Here is a 27,973-nt window from a genome sequence, read left to right as displayed (position 1 = left end):
GTCAAACATGATAACATATCGCACATCATTACAAGAAGCAGACAAATATGCTTCTGACTTCTAGTAACTTCTAGGCCTGCTTATCCATTCTTGATAACATGTATTGTATCTTTTTCCATGAGAGACAGGGCTGTGAGTCTGTCATGGTGGCGGAGCAGCTTGGAACGAAAGGGAAAAGTGCCTTGCCTTGAAGAGGAGGGGTGGGATCGGAAACAGGGGCAGCAGCGAGCTAGCACTCATTTCAGGAATGCCACACAGTCTGGGAGCTCAGCCCGCCCCCACACCCCTCGCTTAGCCCTGGGCAGGGGGATGGTGGGTTGCAGGGCGGCAGAGGAAAACATGAGGGGGGGAACAAGCATTCTTTCATTTGAACTCTTCACTCAGGTTTTAGAGCTCATGCTTCAGGCCACACAGTCTAGACCAAACCAAGTGGGAGATGGCAAATAAAACGCTGCTAATAATAAATATAGCTGCAAATCTGTGGATTTAAACTGTTATGGTTATGCACATAAATAGGATATAGAGCAGGGTCTGAAGCTGAATGAGTCTTATACCTACCATACACTGGAAGACTTAAGTCTGACATCACATCTCAATACAATGTCAATTTCTAGTCACACACGATAAGATTTAGCAAAGACTGCTAATCTAGCATGGTCACGATTTGCAAGACTACGACTAGATGCCTTTTGAGATTATTTGCCGTCCTGCTACCAGTGGAAAATATGACACAAAACTCTCTTTAAGAAATACGAATCCTTGATAATTCCTTATGTGTCCGCAAAAACAGAACAGTATTCTTGTCAATTTGGCACCAATATAATCTATAAAGACAAACTTTACATTTGGATTTTGTCACCTTAAAGGTCCAGTGTCTACGTTTTAGTGGATTTAGTGGAATCAAGTGGTGAGGATTGCAGACTGGAAACCGCTAAAGAGTTTATTTCGGGTCGAATTCCAAGAGCTGAATTATCCGCAGAGGTCTCTTCCTCTCCAAAACAAATGAACCAGGTGATTAAATCAGGTAAAACGTGTTTTTCCAACGCTCTCATGTCAGAGGGTTTGGTTTGTCTGTTCTGGGCTTCTGTAGAAACATGGCGATCTTTGTGGACAAGGACCTGCTCCCCATGTAGAAATAATTCAGCTCCTTCTAAGGTAGCAAAACCACAAAAATCTTATTTACAGGTGATTATACACTAAAGAAAACATACTTATTATATTATACTCCATTTCCGCTACCAGTCTCTGTTGGTTAGCTGCGCTTTTTTAGTTGGTGGAGACTGTGGGAATGGGGGCAAATCGTTTCAGCAATTATGATATCTCACTAAAGTCAGTGCTGGTAGGTGGATCAGATACATTTCGAGGTGAACTTTTTCACTCCACAACTCCACCAGTTTCCCCGACTTTCCAGAGTCCAAGAGAACTGAGACTTGTTCATGTTCTTGCACCTCTCTGGAGTCCTCTCCATGTTTCATGTCTACCCAGATTGCTGCTTCTCATTTGGTGCTGGAGAAAGCACACCTGCTGCTGTTCAGCCTACGTTCACATCATTAAACTTCACTATTTGCATAAGCCAAGACTAAAAACGTACAATATTAAACATGTTTGATTTTGTCGGAGCGTCAAGACGGGAATTTGTGTGCAACTGTGAAACCCCTTGAAAAGTCATTTGATGAAAGGCGGGCATTAGGTGCAGTGAGCATGCGCAAGCTGGTGTAGATAGAAGCATACTGTACATCAAGGATGCTTTAAGACCTAGAGTTGTCTCGCTTTGGTCTGAATCAGGAACAAATTTTGTTACAAAGCTGCATAATTGTCTAGAGTTGGTTCGTGTTCTCACGGCAGCATTCACAAGCGGACCAGATAAAATGCCTTGCACGAGAAAGCTGCTCTTGATTGGTCAGAATTTCCATGTGGGAAAAATCCAGGAAGTGAAGCAAACGTTGAAGAAGAGTACACTTGCAAGATAAATGTGACACTTTCTAATGTCACAATGGAGGGACAACTACGCAGGTTGATTTTAGCGCTGCTCATCGTGGACTATATTGCTGTCATTGTTCATTTTAGTCAAACCATACAGTTTGAAAACGAGGCGCGGCTCCAACTAGAAAACAATGTTTTGATGCATTGGATGTGCTGAATGTGCATATTAAGGCAGTACAGGAGGAGGTGCACATTAATAATCCTCCAGGACTGTAACATGCTCATGTTTAACCCAAACAATGTGTCATGTGACTGCAGTTGTTAGCCAAAACCTTTGGGTTGCATGTTTCGGTCATCTGTGATATTTTTAGCGTCTGAATGGAAACAAATACAGCTGATTCCTCTCAATGAGCAATCAGCTGTATTTGTGACAATATAGTTAGTCATCTGTTGATCAGGAGGGAGCTTTTTTGAAATGTGAAGCAAATTACCCAGATGGTGATGTAATGATGTGATCAGGATCATCTCAGTTTAGGCTTGAAGAAAGTCTGTATGATGTCAAGTTTGATGGATGTGGGCATTTATCAGGCATGAAGGGTGTAATGAGAGATGCTATCAGGCTGTATTCTGTAGGATCCAATGCTTTTTGGATGCCACTCTAAGTCAGGATACCTTGGCCTCTGCTGCTTTGATGTGACCATTTTTCTTTGAATCTATTTCTCACAAGCCTAAACTTTATGAAGTAAAATACCAAATTTCAAGAGTATCCATTGAAGTATTCAGAAATGATCCCTCTGATTGTGCACCTTTGCCATCTAGTGTATACAGATTGCATGTGGTGAGGGCCAGACAGTGAATGATGAAAGATGTATGCAGGGTATGATGTAAACTGGGTGGACTTTGAGTCATCGTGTGTGGGAGAATTGTTTTCAAAAACAGCTGCTATTGCGAGGCTGGTCTGCTGGTGGCACTACAGAGTGTGGCCGCAGCCATTGTGTGGTTGGCCCCAGATGTACTGTGTGCCTGAACTTTAGTTGCTGTGGAGTCAAGAATCTGAAACCTATTCACTGAATTTGTTTGTATGTGTGGATTTAGTGTCTTGAAAGTGCACTTTATTTTAAAGTAGACAGAAGAGGAGTCCAGGAGAAAAACTCTCAGTGTTCTTGGATCTTTACTAATGTAAAAGCAGAGCCCAGTACAACAGTACTACACTAATGAAGAGATGAGTTTTAGAAGCACCAATGACAAAAAATACTTGAGCTGAAACTTAAATTTGATAGGAGAGGAAATGTAAATTGGATTTCAGGAATCTTTAGTGAAAGCTTTTGTTATGAGTACAATAGTAGAACAAGCTTAATCCCTGTGATCACCCCCATTACAAGCAGCCAGGAGTAAAAACAGCTGCTGAAATCCTTTCTGTTAAAATGTACCAGAAAATATGTTTAATTAACAATGACAGAACACACGGGAGGATGAAGTCGTGTGGGCGTCCTGATCTTAAAACCTTGTGTCCTTTCCGTCACATCATATCAAAAGCACAACGACCGAGCCGCCTCCAGGAAAATTCAATATTTACTCTCCAGCTTACGAGCGGCGGCCCCTCTCCGTGCTTGTGTAGTTATGAAAGTGAATTTGGCTGCATGGCAGGGAACAGAGAAGTGTTTGCTCAAGGTGAAAAGTTGCGCAATGAAAAGCTGGATCTCGAAATGATTGCGTAAAGAAGCCAAGTTTTAGTGAAATCAACTGTGAATTAAGACACTGGGGGTTGTGACATTCAGATATGATGGTAGTTTTGCAGCAGTAATTTAACATTCAAACGATATGTGATCATTTGTTCTCCTTAATCTTTATTGTTGCTCGCTTAAAGTGTTTGAAAATAGGCCATAAAACTTGTATTTGAGTTAGTTCAGTCTAAAGTAAATGCTGTAATGGCTACCTGACATGCTTTTATCAGTTCCCTCATTGTGTCTTCCTGCATGTTCCTTTGGTCAGCCCTTTGTCCTACTGATAAATTCCCCACAGCTGGCATTTTGCTCATGTAGATACTCTCTTATCACAGCTCAAACAGTGAGGGCTGCCCACACTGTTCTCAAAGTCACACACGCTCGAATTTTCTACCTAAACACTGTGTCCAGAGGTCCATCAGGGTAAAAACTAGTGATTCATTGGATTTTTTTATGTCACTGTGACAAATGTCATTAAGGCCAAGTTCAAAGTGACTTGTCACACACTCTCGGCTAAAGGCTGTCTTCACCGCTGACCAAAATAGCCACGTAGTGCTAGCTATACACACATGTGACATTTTTACAGCTGAGGCCACTGGGGGAAACCACCTGTTGTGGGTACAGTAGTAGAAGTATGCTTTTCCACCGTCCCTGGTAATTATTTTACATCTAACTATGACTGTACAGTTTGTCATTGATCACGTTATCTTCCTTGGAACATGAAGTAAGTTGGGTAGTTTCCTGTATTTTGTACTTCACTTCCCTTTAAGTGGCAGAAATAACATTGCCCTCTCATCTGTTTATATGTTATGACCAAAGCAAATGTTTTCATAAAGACGATACTTTTAACCTTGTGACTCCAGTGGGGCAGCTCTGAGGCATATCTGTCCAGTCAGTCGTTCACCACTGTGGCTCAGACTGAAATATCTCAACATCTAGTGGATGGGTTGCATAAATTTGTACAGACATTCATATTTCCCAGACAAAGAATTGTAATAACTTTGGAGATCTCCTGACTTCTGAGCACCAACATCAGGTCAAATTTTGATTCCCCAACCCTTGTCTACATCAGTGGAGCTGAGGTGGAGCAAGGGAGGAGTTTTAGGTTCCTGGGATACAGCATCACTGAACGCCTGACATGATTATCTCACATCTCCATCCTGGTTAAGAAAGCTTTGACACGACTTTATTTCTTGAGGAAACTTGAGTGAGCAAATTCCCATGGCAAGTTCTTGTCAACTTTCACAGTGGAGCAATAGAAAGCCTCCCGACTGGAAACAAATTGGTATGATTTGCGGATTAAAACGGCACAGAACATCATTGTTACCCATCTACTAAGCAACAGTGATATCAGTGAGGTGAAGTGCAGAGCGCCCAGAATATTATATCTCAAAGCTCACTGTGTGGAGCACGTACCATTAAGGCTGAGTCCTCACAGCAGCGGCCTGGGTTTGAGTGCTACCCGGGTCCTTTGCTGCATAGCATCCTCTGTCTTTCACCTACCTTTTCTGCCTCTGTCTCTCTCACCTTCTACTTAAAACTTTGAAACTAAAATGTTAAAAGACAGCATCTGGGCAAGTAAGGGCCTGTTCACCCTGAGCGATACAGATGTATCCATCACCTGACTTCAGAGCAGCTTTTTGCCTCAGGCAGTGAGACTCCTCATCCTCTGTACTCCGCCATAAAAATATCTTTGCTATTTTCTTGTAAAGTATAACTTAACTACAACTAGAATTTTGTTGTGCAACCCCATGTAGTAGAATGAACTAACGACACTCTCATCAGCTTCAGATCTACTTAAGTTCTAATTAGCGAACGTTAGCATGCTAACCATAGACCGTATAAATAGCCTAATGGACGTAGTTACAGTGATGTCACCAATTGGTTCGTGGACTTCAATTTGAAGCCTCGAGTTCGGCATTTCAGCCATCACCGTCTTGGGTTTTTGGAGCCGGTGGTGATCATATCTGGATCAAAAGGGCGAGCTGTGGAGGAGCGAGGGGTGGATCTGACTCATAGACTGTGGCGACACCTTGCAGACAGTCTGTCACTCAAGCAGCCCGTCCGTAAATATGCACAACTTTAAGCCTTAAACAAATGTAAACAGGTGAGTGATATAAAAATTCACCCCCATGTACGGTTATCATGAAGGGCAACATTAGTTAAAGAGACCAAAACCATTTTTGTACCAGGCTATAAACATGTTTATTTTTGCTGTAAAGTTTGGCATTTTAACATGGGAGTCTATGGGGATTGACTCACTCTTGGAGCCAGCCTCAAGTGGCCAGTAGCGGAACTGCAGTTTTTGGTACTTTTGCGTAATGCTGCATTCAATTTAACTCGGAAGTCGAAGCTGGTAATGACATTACACCCGATATGACTGCATTCCGGTTCAACAAATCAGAAAACCAAGATGTTGTTAGCATCACAATGTTAGCATACAACAGTTCTAGCCAGGTTAGTCGTGTTTAGTAATACCAGTTGATCACAATGCACTATGCTGGATTTAGCACATATAAACACTGTAGCAACATGTCTGCAGAAAGAAGTTGGACAAGACTGTGTCTATTACAGATGAGACACAGATAAGACGGAGGTGCTTATTAACAGTATATCACTACAGCTGTCACTACTGTTGATGCATGGAGCAGCCATCTTGGATTCTTAAGGTGGGGTTGGTGAGGATCCTCCAGCTTTTTGAGTTGAAAATCAGACTTTATAGGGCATTATAGTTGACTGAATAGGAGCTCAGAAATTCGAACATCCTAGTTCAAATGGACAACACTGTAAAATGTGAACATGACAACATGCTCAACATCTCCTTGTTAGCATTATCATTGTGCGCATATTACCATGACAGTGTTGGCATTTAGCTAAAGAACCACTGTGCCTATGTACAGCCTCACAGAGCCACCAGCATGGCTTGTTTAAAAATGTATATCAGTGTGTAATGCAAAATGTTCTTTCACTTTTGAGTTTCCAAAAAGCTGACACCCAGTACAAAGTTTTCACCTGACAGGAACCCTATTGATCTATGACTCCTACACCTGGTCACTGCGTGAGTGTTTAATATTGCAACAGACGCAGTACAAGCTGTGACAGCTACGGGATGTTTATTGTCTCAGATAGCGTAGGTGGTCCTGATGAAAACACATGAAAGATGAAATTCAAAACAGGAATTACCTTACTTAGCCTGTGTATGAGTGTGCATGCCTGTCTGCCTGTGCTTTGTGATCATGTCTAAGCAGACTCTGTAATTGCTGGCAGACACAGGCTAAGGTATGAGCCTTTAACCTCAGGGGCCTGGTTTGAGCAAGCAGTGAAAGGCCATCCAAAAGTTGTATAAGAGAAACTATCTTAGAAAGTTAGGGCCTCAGAATTTGAATTAGATTGCAGCTCGAGTAAAATGCAAAGCTGTGTCAAGGTTATGAGAGCTGAAGGCATTCAGATAATATCAAAAGATATTCATGATGTGCAGTTTAAATCCCCTTGATCCGCTCTGAATCTTTGTTACGTGGGTTTGCTGCCTTTGAGGGAGCTTCAAAGGGAGAATCTGCCACGCTGTGTAGGAGGAATCCAAGTGATTAATGTTTTTTCTTCCAGCAGACGGGCTGCCTCTTGCAGACCTGCCACATGTACAGGAAGTGAAACCATGGCAATGGCCTTGTGTAATGTGTGACGCGAGTCCTCCCGCAGCTTGCATGAGCTTGTGCCTATTAAATATCACTCCAGGAAGTTTCAGATAGCCTGCTGTCAGTCATTGTACAAAATGTCTCATCGTCTCGTGTGTTTGGCTGATTGTTACTTTATTTGGTTGTTTGACCTTCACTATGCAGTGATGCGTGTGCAGGGCTGTTTTCATCTGCTAAAGAAGGAAAGCTTTTCTGTGCTCAACCAAAATCTGTGTTGAAAACTAGCTTGTAACTAATGCCCACCATAAACTAAAAGACTCTGAACGGCCTTTTAAAGGACTACAGTCTGACAGCCTCTCACATTTAAAGAGAAAGTGAGTTTTTAGTCACAGGCTGAGAGATTTTTGGAAAGACTGGGGATCTTGCAGGGTCACTATTTGCAAGACTATATAATGTATAATGTAAGTATGATATGACATATTAACAATTCCTTATGTGTGCACACAAACACATACCTCTAGAAAGATGAGATAAAAAGCATCATATGTTGACAGTCTTCTCATCAATTCTGCATTGATATAATCCATAAAGAGGGATTGAGAGGCAAATTGTTTAAAAAGTTCTCACTAAAATACGTGCTGGTTGGTGGATCAGATACACGCTGAATTCAATATTAACTCTTGCTTTTCACTACCCAAGGGAACCATGACTTGTTAATGTTGATATGCCTTCCTGGAGTTTGCTGCTTCTTGTTTTGTGCTGTAGATAACGCAGCTATTGGTTGTTGTTGATTTAACTTCAGTATTTGCATGAGCTAAGACTGAAAACTTAAAATAATATTCAACACATTTGATTTTCTTGGAACATGAAGATGAGAAAAAGACTTCAGATAGCTCAGACTAAGTTTTATGACCACCTCATACCAAATGATCGAGAACACAGGACTGCGCCACAACCAAGCGGCAACCTCCAGGGCTAAAAAATAAAGCCAACACAGCAGTGCCAAAGTTCTTGAAATGGCCACTTGGGGCTGGCTCCTGAAGCCAGTCAATTCCCATAGACCCCCATGTAAAAAATGCCCAGCTTTACGGCAGAAATAAATATGTTTACAGCAGGACACAGTGTGAAGCTCAGCTCACATCCCAGCTACATCAGCTGATCTAAAACAGTCCAATCAACTGATGGAGCAGCTGATTGATGGAAGGGAGTCAGCTGATAGATCACATGATTCCTTTCTATGCAACCAATTGGCAAATCTCATTAAGAGCACTCTATTGAAACTGCTCTGGCCTGCCTACTGTTGCTGCTTCCTCTGCAAGCCACTTTGCAACCCACCTTCACCCCAGCTCCTCCTTTTCATGCTGTGTCTGACTTATCAATGTCATTTCTGTTTGTCATTGATGCTGCTCTGTTCTGTTACCAGGGTTTTTTTGCTGCTTCTGGGGCATGGAAGGGCAGGGAGGTTTGCTCTCTCTGTCTCTGGCTTTCCTTGTTTCCACATGGAGGTGCTCTCTCCGCCTCGGGCCTTCCATGTAGGTACATGGAAGGGCAGAGAGGCCCCAGAACAAAGCCATACCACCAAATTTAATACTGCAAATGGAAACAAAATTTTCTTTGACAAAAATGGTCCTGACTGAAAAACAGTTTTGATCTCTAGAGCTAATTTCTCCATTAACATGACAACTGCACGGGGGATGATTTTTTATATAACTTACCCGTTTACATTTTATTAAGACTTAAAATTACGCTTGATTAAGGGTGGACCACTTTGAGTAACAGGCTGTCTTCCAATAAGTGTCCTCGGGTTCCCAGTTAGATCCACCCCTCACTCATCGCCAGCCTCAAACATGGTTACTCCTGGCTCCAGAAAACCAAGATGGCAACGGCAGAAATGTCGAACTTGTGGCGTCCACAAACCAATGTGTGACGTCACGATAGCTATGTCAATTATTACAACTGAGGTAAACTCAGACTTCAAAATCACTTGAAAAGCCATTTGGTGCTAGGCTGGCATAATTGGTGTCCAAAAGGCAACTTAAAACAGAAACTTGAAGCCTCCAGCGCACACTGAGAATTGACTTTTCATTTCAGTGGGAGACATCTTTTGTATAGTAGACAAACTTTTAAAATGGAAAATATTTTCACATTCATAAGTTCAGGTCTTGAGGGTGAAAGAGTAGATGTTATTTTAAGAACGTGACAAAACCACTTATTATTGTTAGTATTTTTATGCCCTTACACATATCTGGAGGGGATCTTTAAATACAGGGCCACAACTGTTCTACAACTTGTAGAACTGCATGTTCTTGACTCTCAGGGACACATCTGACTCCCATAAGTAGCCTTACTGTTCTCTCAGTGGGCTTTGGCTCAGTGCCGTGGATCAGACATGCATTAACACACTCCACTGACCGGCCTTTGTTGCCAGTGGTAACTGAGGATAGCGATCTCTCTCTCACAGCCGGAAAGTAAACCACCTTGACTGAGCACAAGAGTGAAGTCTGCATGTGAGTGCATGCTGTGTGCATGTGTGCCTCATTGATCGCGTATGTCTGTTTGTACACATGTTCAAGTTGTGATGCAAATAAGACACAGTTGACTTGATCCTGACGAGACAGGAGGTGCAAGATTGTCATGTTAGCAATGTTTTTCTTTTGGGTTCTTTCTTGCATGTGAATGGAGCAGCTCTGACAGGATGATGCAAAAGAAGGACTGATGATTGACGGTTTACTTTGTGCACTATGACTTACTGTGTTTGAGGTGATCATTTGGAATGACTACAATCCGGAAAAACAAGCCAGATGAACAGATGATAAGAATAGAAACACACCTTTTAAAGCAGGGAAACATGATCAACAAGCCTTGTTTCTTGGAATAAACAGGTGATTGGGTGCAGCAGTTTGCTTTTTGACATGCTAGTCAATCATGTTCCTCCGTGGCCACCGACAGAGATGGACAGATGTTGTTTGTTGGCAGTGACGTGGTCGATGACACACTTTTCCCCAACTGAATCATCGGTCCCTTTTTATACAGCCTGTTTAATATTGCACTGTTATTCCGCCTCACCGTTCTGTATAAACCAGAAGAGCACGAAATGGGGGGCATTGTCTATATGCTGTTAAAGCTAGAGTTGGTAATTTTTAGGAAAAATAACTTTGTTGAAACTGTCACTACATCCACACAGTAGTTTATTAGACAGATGAAAAATCATGGTCTTCGTCTTCATAGTGCTTCTAATGGCATTTGCTTGGGGAGATGAGCGAGTTTTCCAATGTCATGTGAACCCCGAAATTGTTACCATGTCAAAACGACAACAGCTCCCTGGAGCCCTCTCAACTACCTCTACACTATTGAGAGCAGTGCATGTGGAGAGTAAGGACATGAAATCAGCAGGAGGAGAGCTAGTTATAATTAGCTGTTAGCAGCTAGTTATCGTTCTCTCTAAGCAGCAGGTGGCTGTAATGAACAGTTCACAGAGGCTGCATTCATTTACACTGTGATGCGTTCAAGCTCTATTCAGTGAAATTAGTGTTGGGCAGAGGTAAATTATAACTTTCTCATGATGTGTTTAATGTAATCCTGTAAAATGTAGCTTTTGGTAAGAAGCTTGAAGGCTCGTCTAGGGCACCAATGTGTTAGGGCCACCACTGGTTTTGATTCGTCTGTTTCAACATGGCAGCCGGGTCACAAACTTGTATTTGGATTAGTGGATTCTTGTAAATGCCATTAAAGTACTATAAGGATGCAGAGAAACAAGATCCTTTTCACAATGTAAAAAAGCAAAGCTGGCGTAATGGTAGATCTTCTTTACAGCAGCATTGCAGAATCTCTGTTTATAAATGGCTATAGATAAAGTGGCCTAAATACCAAAGCTATGCCCCCTCCCCTCCCAAGCTTGTGATCAGCCACTCGTTAGCCTTTTAATAAAGAAAGCCGAAAGGGGGTCGTCGATTTACATTCCTCATTTGGGTCAGGTGACTCCAGCTGCTCAGCCCTCGAGCCTCGGTGACTGCAGAGAGTTTGTGACCCCAGCTCACCCTCACCCAGCATTAACATCACCTCTCACATGACAAAACTGTCACATGGCTGCCCTGACCTCTTGTTTGCTTTACATCAAACTCACTTTGTCTTTAAATCCTGCTTGATAAGGTGGAAGGTTTTTTTTTTTTTTTTTGCTTATTTCTCAGAATCCTTGTTGTACAGCGTCAGAGCAGCTTTACCCCATCGCTCTCAGATTTAATGTACATTTTTAGCACACTGTTAACACATCAGACTGAAGAGCTTCAAAGTTCCAACCGTAAAACCCGCATTTACATTGAAGTGGCAGCTGCCAGTGTGGGTTTAGCAATCCTCTTTATAATACTGCTGAGTGTAGTAACTCGAGGCCCGCAGTCAGGTTTATCCAAATCCGTGCATAGGTGACGACAGTGTCATATTAGCGAGATAAATCTGGTTCTAATTTAAGCATGAACTTTGACATCAAGAACCAGGTTGGTTTTATACTGGTTTGGAGAAACATACTGACCCAGAGTCCGTCTTTATCAGGTCTTAGGCGAGAAGAATCAATATAGAATTCAGTCTTTAAGTCACAAGGCATCTCACATGTCAGTTCTGACAATAGCAGGAAAAAGGTTCATGTAAGCTAGAATGTTTCATGCCCTGTAATCAGAATTTTCAGGTTATAATCACGCAAAGAATAACTGTAATTTGGGGCAAACTATTAGTTATTTAAATCCAGACTGTGGTGCACAGAATGAGTTAGCAGCAGATATCCTGTTGACTGCACTGGGTTTTGATTGGTTATTCATTCTGCAGGCTACAGGACACACTGTGCATCCTGGCATGTAAGCAAATAGTTTACAGATGGCTTTTTACCGTGCACCATACACCGTACCAAACAAAACAGTTTGAAAAAAAGGAAGCGGAAGTTGTGAAACACAGTCACACAGAGTTTATCTGAGGTTGCAAGCAGTGGCAGTGACTCTTTCTCAAGATGTCAGCAGTTAGATCACAAATGAAAGAGTCAGAGTCAGTTATGTGTACTAGTTGTTGACTTAAAGGGGCAGTTCACCTCAAAATCAAAAATGCATATTTCTCCTCTTACCTGCAGTGCTATTTATCAGTCTAATTGTTTTGGTGTGGGTTGCAGAGTGTTGGAGATATCAGCCATAGGGATGTCTGCCTCTCCAATATAATGGAACTAGATGGCACTCGGCTTGTGGTGCTCAAAGTGCCAAAAAAATACATTTGAAAAACGCAACAGCAATGTCTCTTTCCAGAAGTCATGACCCTGTTACTCAAGATAATCCACAGACCTTGTTGTGAGCAGTTTCATTAAGGAACTATTTTCTGTCTACTGAACTACACCCAGAAACTGAAGCACCACGCACAAGGAAGTGTGCATCCACTGCTGTCTCACCTAGCACCTCTGAGCTAGCTAATGTTACAGCTCAGTTGAGGATGATGCCATTAATGTTTATGATCAGGAGCCTCCTGTCCATGAGTCTATGCACGCTTTCTTCTACTTGGTGATACGGTTGGGAGATGAGTTGGGTAGAAAGAAAATAGTTCCCTAATGAAACTGCTCACAACAAGGTCTGTGGATTATCTTGAGTAACAGGGTCATGACTTCTGGAAGGAGACATTGCTGTTGAGTTTTTCAAATCTGATGTTATGTCAATGCTGATACCTCCAACACTCAGCAACTAACACCAAAACGATCTAGATATATTAAATAGCACTACATGTAAACGGAATAGGATGTGATTTTGATTTTAGGTGGAAGAGTCCCTTAAAGTTCACATTTTGATTCTGGCTGAATCCAAATGTCCAGACTTCACCGCACATGCAGGCTCGTCGACCTTTTGGGCATGTTCGGAGTAAGTCTGGGAGTGCTGAGGGTTGTCCAAATCTTCCAGTCCACAAGGGGCCTAAAGTGGACTTTCTGCAGACCTCCAGAGAGTCCGCTTGGGGTGCAGACTTGAGTAGACTTCACTGATTTAATTGCCCACAATTCATTGCATTATGGACGTCATGTGGTAATTGTTTTTCAGTAGTCGGTGAAAAAAATGAAACTTATGTGTGTGTAATAGTTACAGTAGCCTATTAAAACAGCTGTTGTCTCTGCCCTTGCAGACTTTACGTGATGGCAGTGAACTCGTCACAGTGCGTACGACTGAAGTCTGTGAGGACTCATCCCACAAGTCCCGAGGGAGGACATTTGGATCCAGCCTCTTCAAATCCCAAAATGTTCTTCAGTTTACTGTTGATGATTTGGATGTCAGTTCTGAACTGAGTTTCAAACAGCTGAAAGGGAATTATTCGGGTGCTTGAAGGGGAATTCATCATCGAAATCTCCAGTAATAATACAAATGTGCTTTATCTCAGCATTGGACAATCAGTCTGGATTAGCAGGAATCACTTCAAGTGGAATTTATTGGAAGAGGATAAAGTAAAAGAGCAATGTCTCAGTGACTATAGGGATTAGGCAATGTTTTGATATCTAATGCAGACAGCTCCTGTGACTGTCTCACACACACAAACACACACAGAGTAGAAACAGAGATGAGTCTGTTGTACTTAAATAAACCCGAATCCACAGCCTGAAATTGAAAGACCTGCTTCAGCAGATATTTTTCAGTTTCAGCTCCACAGCTGTACGGCTGACTTAGTCTTTGCTGTGGTTTGCACCTACGAGACAGGAAATGGTAAATTTCTCACCACACTCTTTCGGGGGTAGCTGGGGCGTATCTACGTCAAAGGCTGTTGCGGTTTCCTTCAACCCACCACAAGAACAAAATGGAGGTCAAATTACTATGAAATAGCTGAGTTGCTGATTTTGTTTTTCCTCCTCAGCGTCTTCCAGATAATTTCCTGTCGTGTGTGAGTAGCTGCTGTGAAACATAGTGGATGACATCACAAACACAAAGCTTTGTAATCAGTGACCAGGAGCTAAAGCTAACGAAGACAGGCAGCCAGGCCCTGAAGAGTGAAGATCAATTACATGAGTGTTGCATGTGAAAAGCTGATCTAATCAGCTCATACAACAACAGGGACTCAGGGGGCTCTCGTTCAATGGGTGAGTCATACCAATCACAGCCTCAGGGAACTTAAAATGAGCAACTGTCTCCTCTAACAGACCGAATGAAACCTCATTGTTATGAGGATAAAGGCCCGAGGGGAAAGGTGTGTTCCCCACTCGGCCTATTGTCTTCACAGCAGGCCAAAACACCAACAATACTTCAACTGACCTATTTCTGATGGGAAGTAAAGACCTAAACTGTCTCAGGTTAGACTCCCAGGAAACTCCCAGTCACATTAGAAGTGTTATGTAATAAGGCAGCGGGCCTCCTTCTCAGAATAGCAAGGTTGTGCTGGCACAGGAGAGATAGGGAACATCAACACTGCATCTGCACATATGTGAGGTTATTACACAGATGAGGAACAGACAGATAACCGAACAGATTGTGCTTTGTATGATTGAGTTGTGGATGTTGATCGCTCATATTAGGGAGTTTAAGATAACATAACAGTTAAATTAGTGTGATAAACTTGTTTTGTGAAAATATTCAGAATACCCTGACCTTTGACCCTTCACACGGCACCAAGAGCACATGAAACACTAAACAATGTAGCTGTAATTTGCATAATTGAAACTCCTGATATATCAACCACGTCTGGGGGTCTCATGCCTCCAACAGCAAACATATTGATTTGTCAATTGATTGGGGACAAACAACAGCATAACTACATCAAAACATGCGTCTCCAACTCACACAGCTCGTGCAGTATAATCCAAGCCTCATTTATCCAGTCACGAGCTCAGTAGTTTACCAAACACATGCATTTTCATTGAAACCTTATTATTTAAAACTGAACTGAAACGTGTCTGTGATGCTTTCAAAGCCAGACTCCAGCACAAAGAATTTTTATTTTGAGCGAAAATGCATGTGTGCTGAGCAAATGACTCGATAAATGAGACCTGAGTTGTACTGCATGAGTTGTGTGAGAGTTGTTTTGACGTAGTTTTGCTGTTGTTTTTGTCATGAATTCAAGGTAACATGGCGTGACTGATTGATTTATAAGTGGTCATTTTTAAATGCTATTTAAAGTCTTACCATTAAAAATTAACTTAAAATGACAGATAATACATTGATGGAATTTTTATGACCCTTTGTCAAAATGACGGACAGGACAATGTAATGCAGCCGCTGCCTTCAAGTGATTTTTCTTTCTCAAATGTCAGAAAATACTGATTTTTGTCTTGTATTTTTTTTTTTTTGCTTTATTGTTCCTTAATCATCCTGCAGTCCCTCAGATTGATCCTAGGACTTTTTGGACAGTCTTGACACTCAAGATTGGCGCTGGTTTACTATAAAAATACCCCAAAACACTCATCTCAGTTGTGCAGAGGTCGACATGACATCCTAAGATTGATAGTTCTGTGCAACCATCAGTTCAAAGTCCAACGATATTTGGTTTACAATGATTTTAACAGTAAAAGCTACACAAGCATTTGGAGATTTTGCTTCATTTAGTGACCTCAAATTGTCATTGAGATTTCTAAGAAGCTGATCGGTCAGTAGTTTGATATTTCAGAAGTTTCCATTATTAAAAAGCAGCAGAGTTCAGGGATAGAGACATGAACTACTCCTCTGAAGCATTGCCATTACCTGCATAATGTATTCCATTCAATTATTTTTAAGTGTGCGTTTCCTTGGGAGGAATATAACCGTAACACTTCCCAAAAAAAAGATATAAAACATTCAGCAACACTGCCCATTTCTCCCTTCATAATCTGTAGCAATGACTGAAACGAGGAGACAAGATGCAATGCAAAAAGTTTTTTTAATGCAGTAATTACGACTACATGGAGAGCGACAACAAATTAGAAGAAAGCGTTTTTACATGTGAACATACAAGGACTCCAGGCAGAATAAACAAATAAATAAAAAGGTTATATTTAAATGATGTGTCCCCGTCCCCCTAGAAATTTACAGAAATACTGGATTCCACCCACGTGTCATCTCGAACAGTGAGTGAAAGATTTGTGATCAATCTTAAATCCTGTGCAGTAATTTAATGATGCCAAAATAAGCTGTCATGAACTCCACCTCCCACAAGTCAATGCAGCATTGCCAGTGGTACAGACCTGCTGTAATAAAAGGAGATTATGTGCTTAACTTTAGCCTCTATATATACGAGCGGATTGAGTGGTGTTCTGTGTGACTATGAAGCATTGTGTGCTTATCTGTAGTTACTGAACACTACACGTTAGCTCTTATATGTATATACATTATAACTTATTTGGGAGGATGGTTGATTCAGACACTGATTAGCTGGGGGAAGAGTTCATTGGCGAACATGTCGTCCCAGGTGCTTTCTGAGCACAGGGGAGAGGACATGTCGCTGAAAGGGGATGGGGACCCTTCGTATCCGGAGTCGCTGTAGGTGTCCGCAAGGCAGGCTTCCTTATCCAGGCCGTTGAGGGCAGGGGAGGAGGTTTCGGAGAAGAAGTCAGTCACCTGACTGTTCCCGTCACAGCTGGGGATGACCACTTCCTCCGGCTCGTCCTTGATGCAGACGGTCTCCTCCTCCACCACCACCACGTCGACGACGGGGAAGGCTGCACCGTCGATCTTCTCCTCTGTGTCACTCTCCGAGTCGTTGTACTGCCCGCTGCTCACCTCCTCCACGGGCTTGGTGTAGATGTGGTCAAAGTGGATCAGTTCATTAAGGGCCTCCAGCTTAACTGATGGGGCCCCCAGAGTCGCAGGTGCGGCGGCAGGTACTGGGTTCCCCCCTCCGACCAGCAGCACCTGCGGCTCCTGGCACTCCTGTTCACAAGACTTGAGGAACAGCTCTGGGTCAAGGATGTCCAGAATGCCCAAGAGCAAATCAGACTAATGAGAGGGGGGGGGAGAGAATTGGGAAAACAGGAGATTAGCCTACAAACCCATGACCTGACTCTGGTGTTACTACAGAGCTTTGCTGGAAACAGGATTTAAATCTCAAGATGCGCGTTTCATAAAAAGGAGCCATCTTTATTAGACCTACCTCATTGTCTGTAGGGTCAGGACCATCTGTATCCATTGAGAAGTCTTCAGATTTTGGGACTGCTGGGCCTGCACCTGCTGCGGAGGCACACGTAGCCTGAGTGCTGCGGACTCAGAAGACCCGATCCCAAAACCTGCGTCGTTCCCGGTGGATAACAAACCCTGAACCTGTGACGAAAATGAAATGAAGAGACTGAATTCGGGCTACTCCACTGAAATGCTTCACGATTACTACGAGCCATTGCATCGCAATTTTACCTTCTCTTTTGAGTCGAGGGTGTCCAACCCAAGTCTCTGTCTCAATTCCTCATTTTCTGTCATTAGGCCAGTTGATTTTTCCCGAAGCAGCCTGTTTTCGATGTGAAGTTTCTGATTCTGCAGGACAAGAAATGAACAGATGTTGTACTTGAAACTTGCAACCGTTAATGGGGAAGTGATGCATGAAGCTTGAAATGAAACTGGGGGGAGGGGGGTAAAGCTTAGATTTCATATGCAACACTAAAAAAAACAAAAAACTGTAGTGTATGTGATGCAATTAGCGCCATTATTTTAGTGTGAGATGGATATATTACAGACATATCTAGTGAGAGTGAAGATGCTGTGTGTCTAAACCGTGCTTTAAATGACACCCTGGTGACATGAAGACATGAGGAAAGTGGGTGAAGGTGGATGAAATATGATCAAATATTAACCTCCAGCTCCAGCTCTAGGACTTGCTGTTCCAGCTCCCCCATTTTGGCCTTTTTCCTGTCTCTGGCTGTCTGAGCTGCGACTCTGTTCTTGAGTTTCCTGGAAAAAAATAGACAAGGAGAGGAAAAAAAACAGGAATTTAACACACATTCTTTACACGGTACTGACTAAGCCCTCTGACATGACTTGAGATCACAGTGCTGCGCAATCACCGGCCATGTTCCTGCCACGCAGGCATACCAGGATATCAGTATCCTGCTGTGTAACGGCAGAGCCGGGCGGGTCTGCGGGCAGGCAAATCACTCAGATAGCACTTTGACAAGCCGGTTCAAAGTCCAAAGGTGATATCGTAACGACATTAGGGTAAATTGCCTACTTCTTAACAGCTTATACGACCGTCTTAATTAATACTTAACACAGACAGTTTTTTGTGCTGCGGTTAAAACGTCAAATCATATGGATCAATATCTTTGGGCGTGCCCCTGTTTGTGACCCCTTTAACAATGGCTGCTTGTAACGTTAGGCTTTATAAATGACGTTACAACCAAAATATACTGTTCAATAAGAGGTATTTTAGTGAGACTAACCTGCGAAGTGCTTTCTCCTCCGGACTCAAGTGTGTGAGCCTCTGTCTTTTCCGTATCGGCGGCCCCGCAGAGGAGTTGGAGTCTGAGTCCGACGACGCCGGGCTGGCAGATGACGGTAAAACGACAGAGATGGGCCGGTTGAAGCCTGATTGTGAGCCGTTAGAGGAGCCGGTCTGCTTCCCAGAAATCAGGAGCACTTTGTGAGACCCTCCGGTCCCTGCTGCGACCACCACCATGTCGATATGTCCTGCTGGCGGCGTGAGAAATCAGAAATAATCGAGTATCCTTGTTGAATCCAATAGAAACCTTATGGTTTCTTTAGTTGCCCGACCGCCGGCAATTCTCAACTGTTCAACAAGATGGGCTGCGCCTGCGATCTTTTTCTACTATCGTGGTGACAGCTGATTGGCTCGCAGCGGCTGTGACGCAACGTGTTTACGCTCTCTGATTGGTCGCTGTGCTGATGTAATTTGCATTTAAAGTTTGACTGTGCTGCTCTGCTGGCAGCGTGAAAATCACCCAGAAGTTCCTTGTAACTGTGATTTCCCATCAAGACTTGGCATCAATTTCTGTTTCGCATCAACACTGTCATTTTTATCCATCTTATTCTATCTATTATATTCTTTATTATTCTCTTCTGTTTTATTCTATCCACACATTGCGGCCCTTAAGCCTGAATCCACAGTTAAATAGAGTAAACTACAATTTCAGTGTTTACTCTGATCCCTGTTTCCAGGGGTTGCATCAGATTTTACCCGCACAGACATGCTCAGTCCACAGTTCACATCAATACACTATAAGCCCATAGTCCTTTCACTGGATCGATTGTGGAGCTGTGATTAATTTGGAGTTTCCTGGACCCACCATGTTGTTCCTATTCCATCCAAGTATGGTATTTACAACCTCTCTTTCCAGTAAAGACAAACAGCGCTTACTGCATGTACTTTATGTTGGCTCTAAAGGTCAAAGATTGCATTGAAGTTTTGGATGCCATACCAGTAGAAGTTCAGAATAGCTATAGATGCTATAGCAGAATATAAAGTCACACTTTGAGAGGTTTTAGACCAGATTTGTTTGTTTGTTTGTTTGTTTGTTTGTTTGTTTGTTTGTTTTAAAGCTCAGTTATGGTTTCAAGATGCTGTTGGCCTCTTGTGAGACGCATGTGCCCTAATTTTTGTTTCCTCATTCTTATCTTTAAAGGAGTCTAATCACACACATAAAACAAGTTTTACCACTCTGGAAGCTTTCAGCGAAGCACTCGTTCATATTTCTTGTAACGACTGTTGGAATGATGAAGTGTTTGTCACTTTCTTGTCTGTCAGATGATTGCATTTATTATTTTTACTCCAGTGAAGGAGGTTTTCAAACTAGCTTTATTTTGTTGTCGTCAGCATTCAGCAGTTTGCAGACCTTAACGACCAATTTAACTGCAAATGAAAGCAATAGGAATCATGTTACTGCGAAAAGTACGTTTTGATTTGTTATGTTGTGAGCAAATAACAAATCATGACAGTAACATTATTTTTGCCTGAAACTTTTTGTAACATTTCACTTCCTGTTTGTAGTGAAGTTGTGCTTTGCTTGACCTATACGGAGTAATACATAACACAAAACATAAGTAGTTTCCTTACAACACAACAAAAGCAAGCGGATATGGTGACAGCAACAGGAGACAGCTCAGCAACCACACTGTTGCTCAACTTTGAACACAACAAGAGGTGAACTGTTTTGTTCACTACATGTTTTATACTGAGAGCTTCGAGGTAAAAGACATGATCCAATATGACAATGCGTAGGTTACAACTTATATAACAAGGCTGTGAGAAGAAATTGATGCCATCATGAAATTAAACTCCTCAGGTGGCTTCAAGCATTTTACCAACAAAGGCCTTCCCACAAAGTAAACAGGCCTCAGTCAGAAACTGTTGAAAAAACACATCAAGCAAGTTCACAAGTACACTCTCTTCCTGGATCTCCTATTTGTCCTCAAACAGGAATTCACGTTTTTGCTGCATCTGGCCACCGTTATTGTTTACAGCTTTTAGGGCCTTTGCCCGTGTCGTCTCTCACCTCAGCAGGAGTAAGTACAGCAGCTAAAGCAAACACTGGCCTGTTTGCAGAGCTTTACCGTCACTACAGAATCAACATCTGAGAAAGTGAGAGCCGGAGTTTATGACGGTGTGTCAGTGTGTGTGTGTCAGGGTGTAGTATTAAAGAAAGGAACAGGATTTGAATATAGGATGTCCTGTAATTACAGCACTATATTGAATAGGTAAAACTCCTTTGGCCGCATGAATGAAAGTTTACACTAACTTGCCACAAGCGTTAAAGCAAATAGGGAAATAGGTGTGCCTTTAAACTTTATAATGAACATTTCCTATTCTCAAGTTTCTTTATGTCACTCAAGAGAACAAATAGGGAAGATAGTTAATGTTAAATCCTTCCCTCTTGGTGTACGATGAAACACAGTCGATTATTTTAGACATGGAAAGTTGGTTGGGGATCCCCCATCATGCATGAGACAAGTGTTACATTGTAAATAGTGAAGTGACCTTCTGAGTGTGTGCAGCTCTCAGACACAGAGTGGGATAGAGGTGGAACCACTCAAAAGATTTCAGGGTTCAAAGTTGATGAACTAGATGAACTAATTTTTTACTTACCCCTTTACAAATTGATTTATAGTGCCTGACACATACTGCATGTGGCGCCACTCCCAGGTTTGGGGGGGTCAAGGGGGCCATGGCCCCCCTAATACAGTTGCTGGCCCCCATAGTAACCCCCCTGGCAAAAATAACTGGAGGCTGATCACTGTCTTTTAACACCCTTTTTCCATTGTCATTCTTGGCTGCGCTGAGAAAAGCCTTGCCAAGCTGATTTGTGTTTTCATTGTCAGTTTAGATGCGCTGTGCCACGCCAAGCCATGCCGGAGATGGAGCCTCTCAGGAGTAGGTCCAAATGCCAGGCCGCCCGCCCTCAAGTGGTTAGTGGTGATGTCTCGCCAACCCCTGATGACCCCTGGTCTCCCCCCCAAACAAGCGTGTGTGTTGCAAGACTCATTTCACCTCTGTCTACAGGAAACCAGAGAGAAAGGTGTGGTGGCTCTCAGCACTTTTGTAGCCTCTAACTAAATCTCTGTGGTTTGGGGTTAAGTTTCTCTCCTGCGTCCTGTTTTTACTTTAAATATCTGCTTTATTTTACTGTTTCATGTTCGCTATCAGCCATAATAGAAGTTGTGTGAAGTTGCTGCTCGAAAACTCAACATTACCTTATTTTGCTGCTTCACAATAAAAATTTATACGTAACAAAATAACAGGGGACTTATTGTGAAGATTCTATAAGAAATTAAATGTGATATTACTGAATTAGCTGAACTTTGTTAGCCGCTTCTCTTCAATAAAGTCAAGTCTAATTATTACAGAAGGGAGGAAAGTGCAAAGCAGAAACAACCACACTGAGATGTTGATGAAGAGCTGCAGACAACAGGCTCTTACTGCACCTCTGCAAACAGCTCACCTCCAACAGGTAAACTTCTTTTACCTGCCCTGCTGTGTGATGGAAAAACACATGCCACAAAAATAACAGGGGAGTTTAGGCGTGGATCATCACTCTGCTTTTAAATGTAATCACCCAAGACAAGCCATCATCAGTTACAGACACACCTTCAAGACGGTAGCCCTCTTGTAATGGAAATGCAAATCCCTGCTGTGCTGGGCTGACGGCCCAGACCAAGCCAAACCAGCCCATGACTGTCGAAAGATGGTCTAAGAGGCTGTTATGTGCTTGCTTTATATGCTAGGGTGAAGGGGGTATCTTGTGAAACTAAGGTATCCATGGGTACATCCATTGGTACCAACCATGTCAGCATAGCTTGATGGGAAGGGGGCTAATAACTCTCCAGACTTAGGCTAAATTGTGGCAAGTGAACAATTGCCATGGCCATTTTCAAAGGGGTCCTTTAACTCTCACCTCAAGGTATGTGAATGAAAATGGGCTCTATGAGCGCCCACAATAGACTGTATATAAAGATGGACAAAGCGTCTCCACTTCCTGTACAAAACTGAAGCCAAACTTTTCCAGATAATATTCCAGATACAACCACTGCAATATGGTACTGGTGATGTCATTTGGAGCCAGAGTCTGTGCAGTTGCGATCTCCACGTTGCCGTGTTCCTACCCATACACCTGTCTGACCAATTGCAAGTAGCGCCATTGATCTCAAGCACACCGATCGTGATGTCAGACCCCCTTTTTATAGTATTAAATAACCAATTGAAACCAAACTAATAAAAAAACAAACACTCAGACATACATCAGATTGATAAGAACTACCTAAAGTAAAAAAAAATCATCTTGGGGAAACATTTTTTTTTGCCTGTACTTTGATTTTTTAATTTGGCCCATGTTCCATCTGCTAACATGGAGGGAGTGGGGTTATTGACCTATACTGCAGCCAGCTGAGATGTTTTGGCTGCAGTTTTAGGGAGCTGTCATGTCGTCCATGTTTTTATACAGTTTATGGTCCCAACAAGGATAGAGGGCTTGTTCCCAGTGAATGTTTGGCTCCCTTCAATCAATGTACTCCTTCAGATTAAAGCTGTGTATTTGTGTTTTTCAAGAAAAGAACAACCAGCCCATTGGAAGAACAGATATATAACACATTAAAACAGGTTTGGTGTGGAACTCAAAATGTTAACTGTACTGGTATTTATCTGTGCACATCAGATGATTGGTAATATCAACTGTAAAATGAGAGATCAAAGTATATCCATGTGTGATTCTTAAACTCTTCATATTGACATTGTTCTCCATTAGCCTATGCACTGCAACAGCGAAGGCAAATATGTGAAGTTCAGCTATGGCTTTTGGTTTTGGTGTGCCACCCTCAAGGTTTTCAGTGGCTCCATCTGGCCACCCCTATGAAAAATTTCTGGGGGCACCACTGAGTATTTCACATGTGCAGCTCAGACTGCTTGCACCTTAGCTACGTCCATCTTCACCTATGGAAAAAAAAACGTGTTTAATTCTTTAGAAGTTGCTGGATTTACAAGCCCATCGTGGCATTTTCCTTGCTGCAGGCAATTAGCCAATCCTTAGTGTAGAGTGCTGGAATTCAAATGTCTCTGCAAAATAGCCCGAGGGATTCTTCTTTTTGTGTGTCAGTCGTTCTGCACATAGCCGGTGGGTATCTGTCATCAAACTTTGAGAAAACGTGCAGACTGACAGTCCGAAGTCACGTAGTTGCTTTTGTTCTGCAAATGCAGTACCGTTGAAATGCAAAGCATGCGTTAAGTCCACATTGTTTCCCAGCATTTGATAGCTAAATGGCTCTATTGACAGAGATGGAAGAAGTATGCAAATCATTTACTTAAGTAAGAGTATGAGTAAAAGTAATGCAATCAAAATTTCACTTAAGTAAAGGTACAAAAGTATTATTTACCAGCAAAATGTACCCAAAGTATCAATAAAAATAAAAGTATTTGTTGGTTAAAATGGGCCCCATCATGTTATATCATTATATAACTGGGGCATTACTATTGATAAATTTACATGTAGTCAGTACTTCAGTGTTATAGCTCATTGAAATGCTTTATGTATTTTATACACTGATAAAATCTTGATCAGAGAATTAACTAAATGGCAAAGTATAGCTGTCAGATAAATGTATTGGAGTACAAAGAACTGAAGTAAATAACAAGTACCTCAAAACTGTGCTTAAGTAGTAAAGTACTTTCTGCCGATGGACTTAACCAACATTATGAACTGATAGAGGAGAGCTTTGTAACCACAAACTAATACTGTCTAAGTACTTAATGAAAATCCTCTTATGACATGATGTGCTTACATGGGTGTAACAACCCGACGTAAGCACAAACAATTACCACTCATTTGAATACAGTGTGTGACAAGGAGGCTTAAGGTGCTCTTAAACTTTAAAGGTCTTTGCTACCCGACTGATTCAAAAGAATGCGGAGAGCATTTGGAGAAAACTTGAGTGAGATCTTGAACTATGCATGTGAAAAGGGTTAGCCTTGAGGAGAGCCCTGGAGCTTCTTGAGACGTCATCTTATTACTGTTCCAAATCAGAAACCTTTTCAGCAAGTGACTGCGTACACAGAAACCCTGTAGAAGCACATTTTGTCATTTGTTATGTCCCTTAAAAAGCTATAGCCAGCTGGCAGTTAGCTTAGCCTGGTACTCTCCATCAGTAATGAAATCCAATGAGTATGACTTGTTGTTTTTACATTTTATTTGCTGGTTAAACAATGGAGCCAAGATAGCTGTTTCCTCCTATGTGCAGTCTGTATGCTAAGCTAAGCTAACTGGCTGCTGGCTATAGCTTTTTATTTATTTAACATATAAAAGTGGGTAATCTTCTGATCCAACCTTTGGAGTGCACTGTTGAGAAAACTGATTTTAAGATGACTCTGGCTGGCGTCCTCTGCATGGCAGCGCCAGCTAAGACTCATGGGTACTGTAGTATTTAGAGCAACCTGACGAGTAAAACTAAGTGGCAAACCATGATTTTGTAGAAACAAAGTTAAAATAATTGAAACTGGTGGTCATAACATAGTCTGTGAGAGCCCTGTGTTACGATGTAAAGTAACATCGAGGATTTAATGTAAAGAACATTTGAAATGGGAATACAGGATAGGGAAAAATACCATTTAATTGTCACTTTTAAAAATGGTAACTGTTTATTCCAAGCCAGCATTTGAATGTGGGGCCCATGTGGGTAGTAAATGGGTTGAAAATGGGCCCTTCATGGGATCATCCATGGGTTACATAATGGCCCCATGCCAATTGCCCACATCGATGGCTTTACCCAAGTGGGCCCCACATGGTTATGCTGGGGCTACCTGTGTACCAAGTGGGTATGGGTATGTAACCAATGAACAATCCCACATAGGGCCTATTTTTCAGCATGTTTACTACCCACATGGGCCCCACATACAGATGTCGGCTGGGTTACAGTTGGTGTCTTTTATGAAAATAACTAAAAATGTCACTATATTCTAAAAAAAAAAAAAAAAGTACATGAGACAGATAGTTTGTGAAAAAAATCATGTCTCTCCTCTTCATACACTTGTTAGAATCAGAGTGTGGTGCAGCAGCAAAAGCCAAAAGGGCCAAAGAGTGTCTAATGCAGCTGTCAGTCATGTCAAACTGCCAAACTAGGCAGCATGGCATTGACTTTTTCTCACAAACACCTTTTTTAGTGTACTGTTTAGCTGTATAAGGAGAATGTTGGCCCAGCCGGTGGGCAGTGCTTGGTACTATGTTTAACTGGATCCAACATGGCAGCTGAGTCACAGACTTTCCCATTTTACAGCTAAACAGTACACTTAAATTGGTTTTTGAAAACATTTAAGGTGAGAAATAAGCAATGCGGTAACAGAATCTTGATTCATATTTGGTCAGCGCTGCCTAGTTTGACAGTCTGGGACCCTGTTCGTTTCTGAAAGTTGCTCAGTCGCACACAAAGCCAAAAAAGCTCAATTTCCGTGGTATAAAATTACCCAGATGATGAGCACTGCTCCCACATCATTGGGCCCATAGAGCAGGTGCATTAGAGACTTCTGCCAGCTGAACCAGCTACTTTCAGTTTAGCGCTCTGCTAACTTGAATGGGGATAAAAAGATTTAATCTTACAGCTCTGGTAGACTTTCCAAATGTTATCAGACCAAATGGATCAAATCCTGATAGTGTATTGAGTCATTTTGTGATGTACCACTGATTTACAGACGTCACTTTCCCGATGTAAGCCTATGGGAAAAAGTCTTCTTGGGTCCAATGGCATCACGTGACAGGCTCGGGAGTTGTAATTCCACTGTTTGGCCACTTTGAAAACTGTCTCAAATGCTGCATTCGTTTTGTACTCGGAAGTCGGAAGTGGAAATGATGTCACCTCCGAGTTGACAACAGTTTTTGCATTCTAGTTGACGACGGTGGACAAGTCAGAAAAAAACATGGACGCCTGCAAGAAAGCTTTTGTTGCCCTTGCACTTTCGGAGTATAGACAGCTTCAAAACCATCATGCACTCCAAGTGATGAAAGCCGCAGATGAGGCTGACGTAATATAAACGGTGCAATGGTGTTACCGTTCTACCGTTGGGCTAGCCATAGCCACTGTTAGCAATATCAGTTGATAACAACGCTCTATGTGGTATGTTGCACATACAGACAGCGTAGCAACATGACCACGGATAAAAATTGAACAGTACTATGGGTATGGCTGACCTAATGTAAAACAATTAGATAAAATTGCTATAAACAGTACTTTAGCAGAGTGTTTACTCGCTATGTATGTGACCGGCAGCCATCTTGAATTCGTAAGTTGGGGTTGATGCGGTTGCTCCGAGTTTCCGAGTTGGAAATCCGATCTCAGGGTGCGTGCGAGTTTAAACTTCCGACTGGGAACTGGGAAATTCCAACCTCCGAGTACAAAACGAATGCACCATAAAGCTCAGCATGTTTCCTGGGGGCCTGACAAGCAGTGATTGACATAATGAACAGCTGCGTTAGTGACTCCTTGGCTCCGATTAGATGTTTTCATTCTTAAAGCCAGTAAAGAAGGCAGAGGAGTTTTTTCACAGGCGATATGTCTCAACAATTTCAACAACATGAAATTTTTTTTTTTTTTTTTTTGTATAAAGGTCACCAACTGTATCTTCGATGTGAGTATTGTTGTAACTGGTGACGCCTAGTTAAGAACTGGAAATGTAACTTCTTCCAGGAAAGGAAAGGTATTGTTTAAGAGATCAGCTTCCGGAGTACGGTGTGTATTCAGTTCATTCACTCATGCACAAGAACAACCTCTTAAAGTGTAGCTTTTCTTTTTGAAGAGCTGTATAGATAGATATAATCTCAATTGAAATTTCTTAATTTGTGTCGCACTTTCTTAAATTTCATTAAAATACTGACACATTTCACTGAGAAATCCCTCGTCATTTGCAATGGAGAGATGTAGAAATAGCTGAGTTGATTTGGCAGGAGTGTTTGCTTTATTTAAGGAGTCATAATATTTAATATTTCATAGCATGAGACAAGCTGACTAACACTGTTTGCTGTGTCGGCATTAAATCATTGGATACACATCCTGGATTCAAATAATCTTCCTTGGAGGCTCTGAGAGAGAGACTGTGTGCACAGCTACACCTAAGTATAGTCCGCCTTGGCTGCTAGACTTGGCTCAACCAGTACTTAGACACACACGCAGAAGTGGGGATCCTCCCTGGAGCTCAAAGTTGGAGCCTGTGATTAAGGTGGGCGGGTCCTTGAGACCACAATGCAAAATGGACCAATCCCAAAAACATCTCAGGGTGTATAAATCGCACTTATTTCTTCCAGATGGTGACATAGCT

The 27,973-nt window shown here is 42.1% G+C and overlaps 2 protein-coding genes across 5 annotated transcripts in view; one reads left to right on the top strand and one right to left on the bottom strand.

Moving 5' to 3' along the window:
- Positions 1 to 21,908, top strand: part of LOC117253004 (coiled-coil domain-containing protein 60-like) — a 73,011-nt gene extending 51,103 nt beyond the window's left edge. For 2 of the 4 annotated variants that reach the window (XM_078170544.1, XM_033620321.2), the window contains one exon: positions 21,505 to 21,908. The gene's annotated coding sequence lies outside the window, so the exon portion shown is untranslated. Of the gene's footprint in view, positions 1 to 13,414; positions 14,778 to 21,504 lie in introns of those variants that run through there. The other 2 variants (XM_033620322.2, XM_033620323.2) reach the window with 2 other exon arrangements.
- Positions 16,108 to 18,986, bottom strand: xbp1 (X-box binding protein 1). Its single transcript, XM_033620324.2, has 5 exons — positions 18,612 to 18,986; positions 18,027 to 18,123; positions 17,593 to 17,709; positions 17,336 to 17,502; positions 16,108 to 17,181 (listed from the first exon to the last, which is right to left on the bottom strand). The coding sequence occupies exons 1-5, from the start codon at positions 18,845 to 18,847 to the stop codon at positions 17,004 to 17,006; spliced, it is 795 nt and encodes a 264-aa protein (XP_033476215.1). The 5' UTR covers positions 18,848 to 18,986; the 3' UTR covers positions 16,108 to 17,003.
- Positions 21,909 to 27,973: the final 6,065 nt, after the last annotated feature.

The sequence above is a fragment of the Epinephelus lanceolatus genome, chromosome 9 (genome assembly GCF_041903045.1).
Source record: "Epinephelus lanceolatus isolate andai-2023 chromosome 9, ASM4190304v1, whole genome shotgun sequence".
Lineage (NCBI taxonomy): Eukaryota > Metazoa > Chordata > Actinopteri > Perciformes > Serranidae > Epinephelus > Epinephelus lanceolatus.
The sequence above is the reverse complement of the archived record's forward strand: the minus strand, read 5'-3'. Positions and strand labels throughout refer to the sequence as shown.

Excerpts from the sequence above, each read along its gene's own strand:
- xbp1 (XM_033620324.2), bottom strand. The coding sequence starts at position 18,847 with ATGGTGGTGGTCGCAGCAGGGACCGGAGGGTCTCACAAAGTGCTCCTG. Across the intron at positions 18,124-18,611 it reads GAGGAGAAAGCACTTCGCAG|GAAACTCAAGAACAGAGTCG; the intron begins GTTAGTCTCACT and ends ATTTTTTTCCAG. Across the intron at positions 17,503-17,592 it reads CCCTCGACTCAAAAGAGAAG|GTTCAGGGTTTGTTATCCAC; the intron begins GTAAAATTGCGA and ends TTTTCGTCACAG.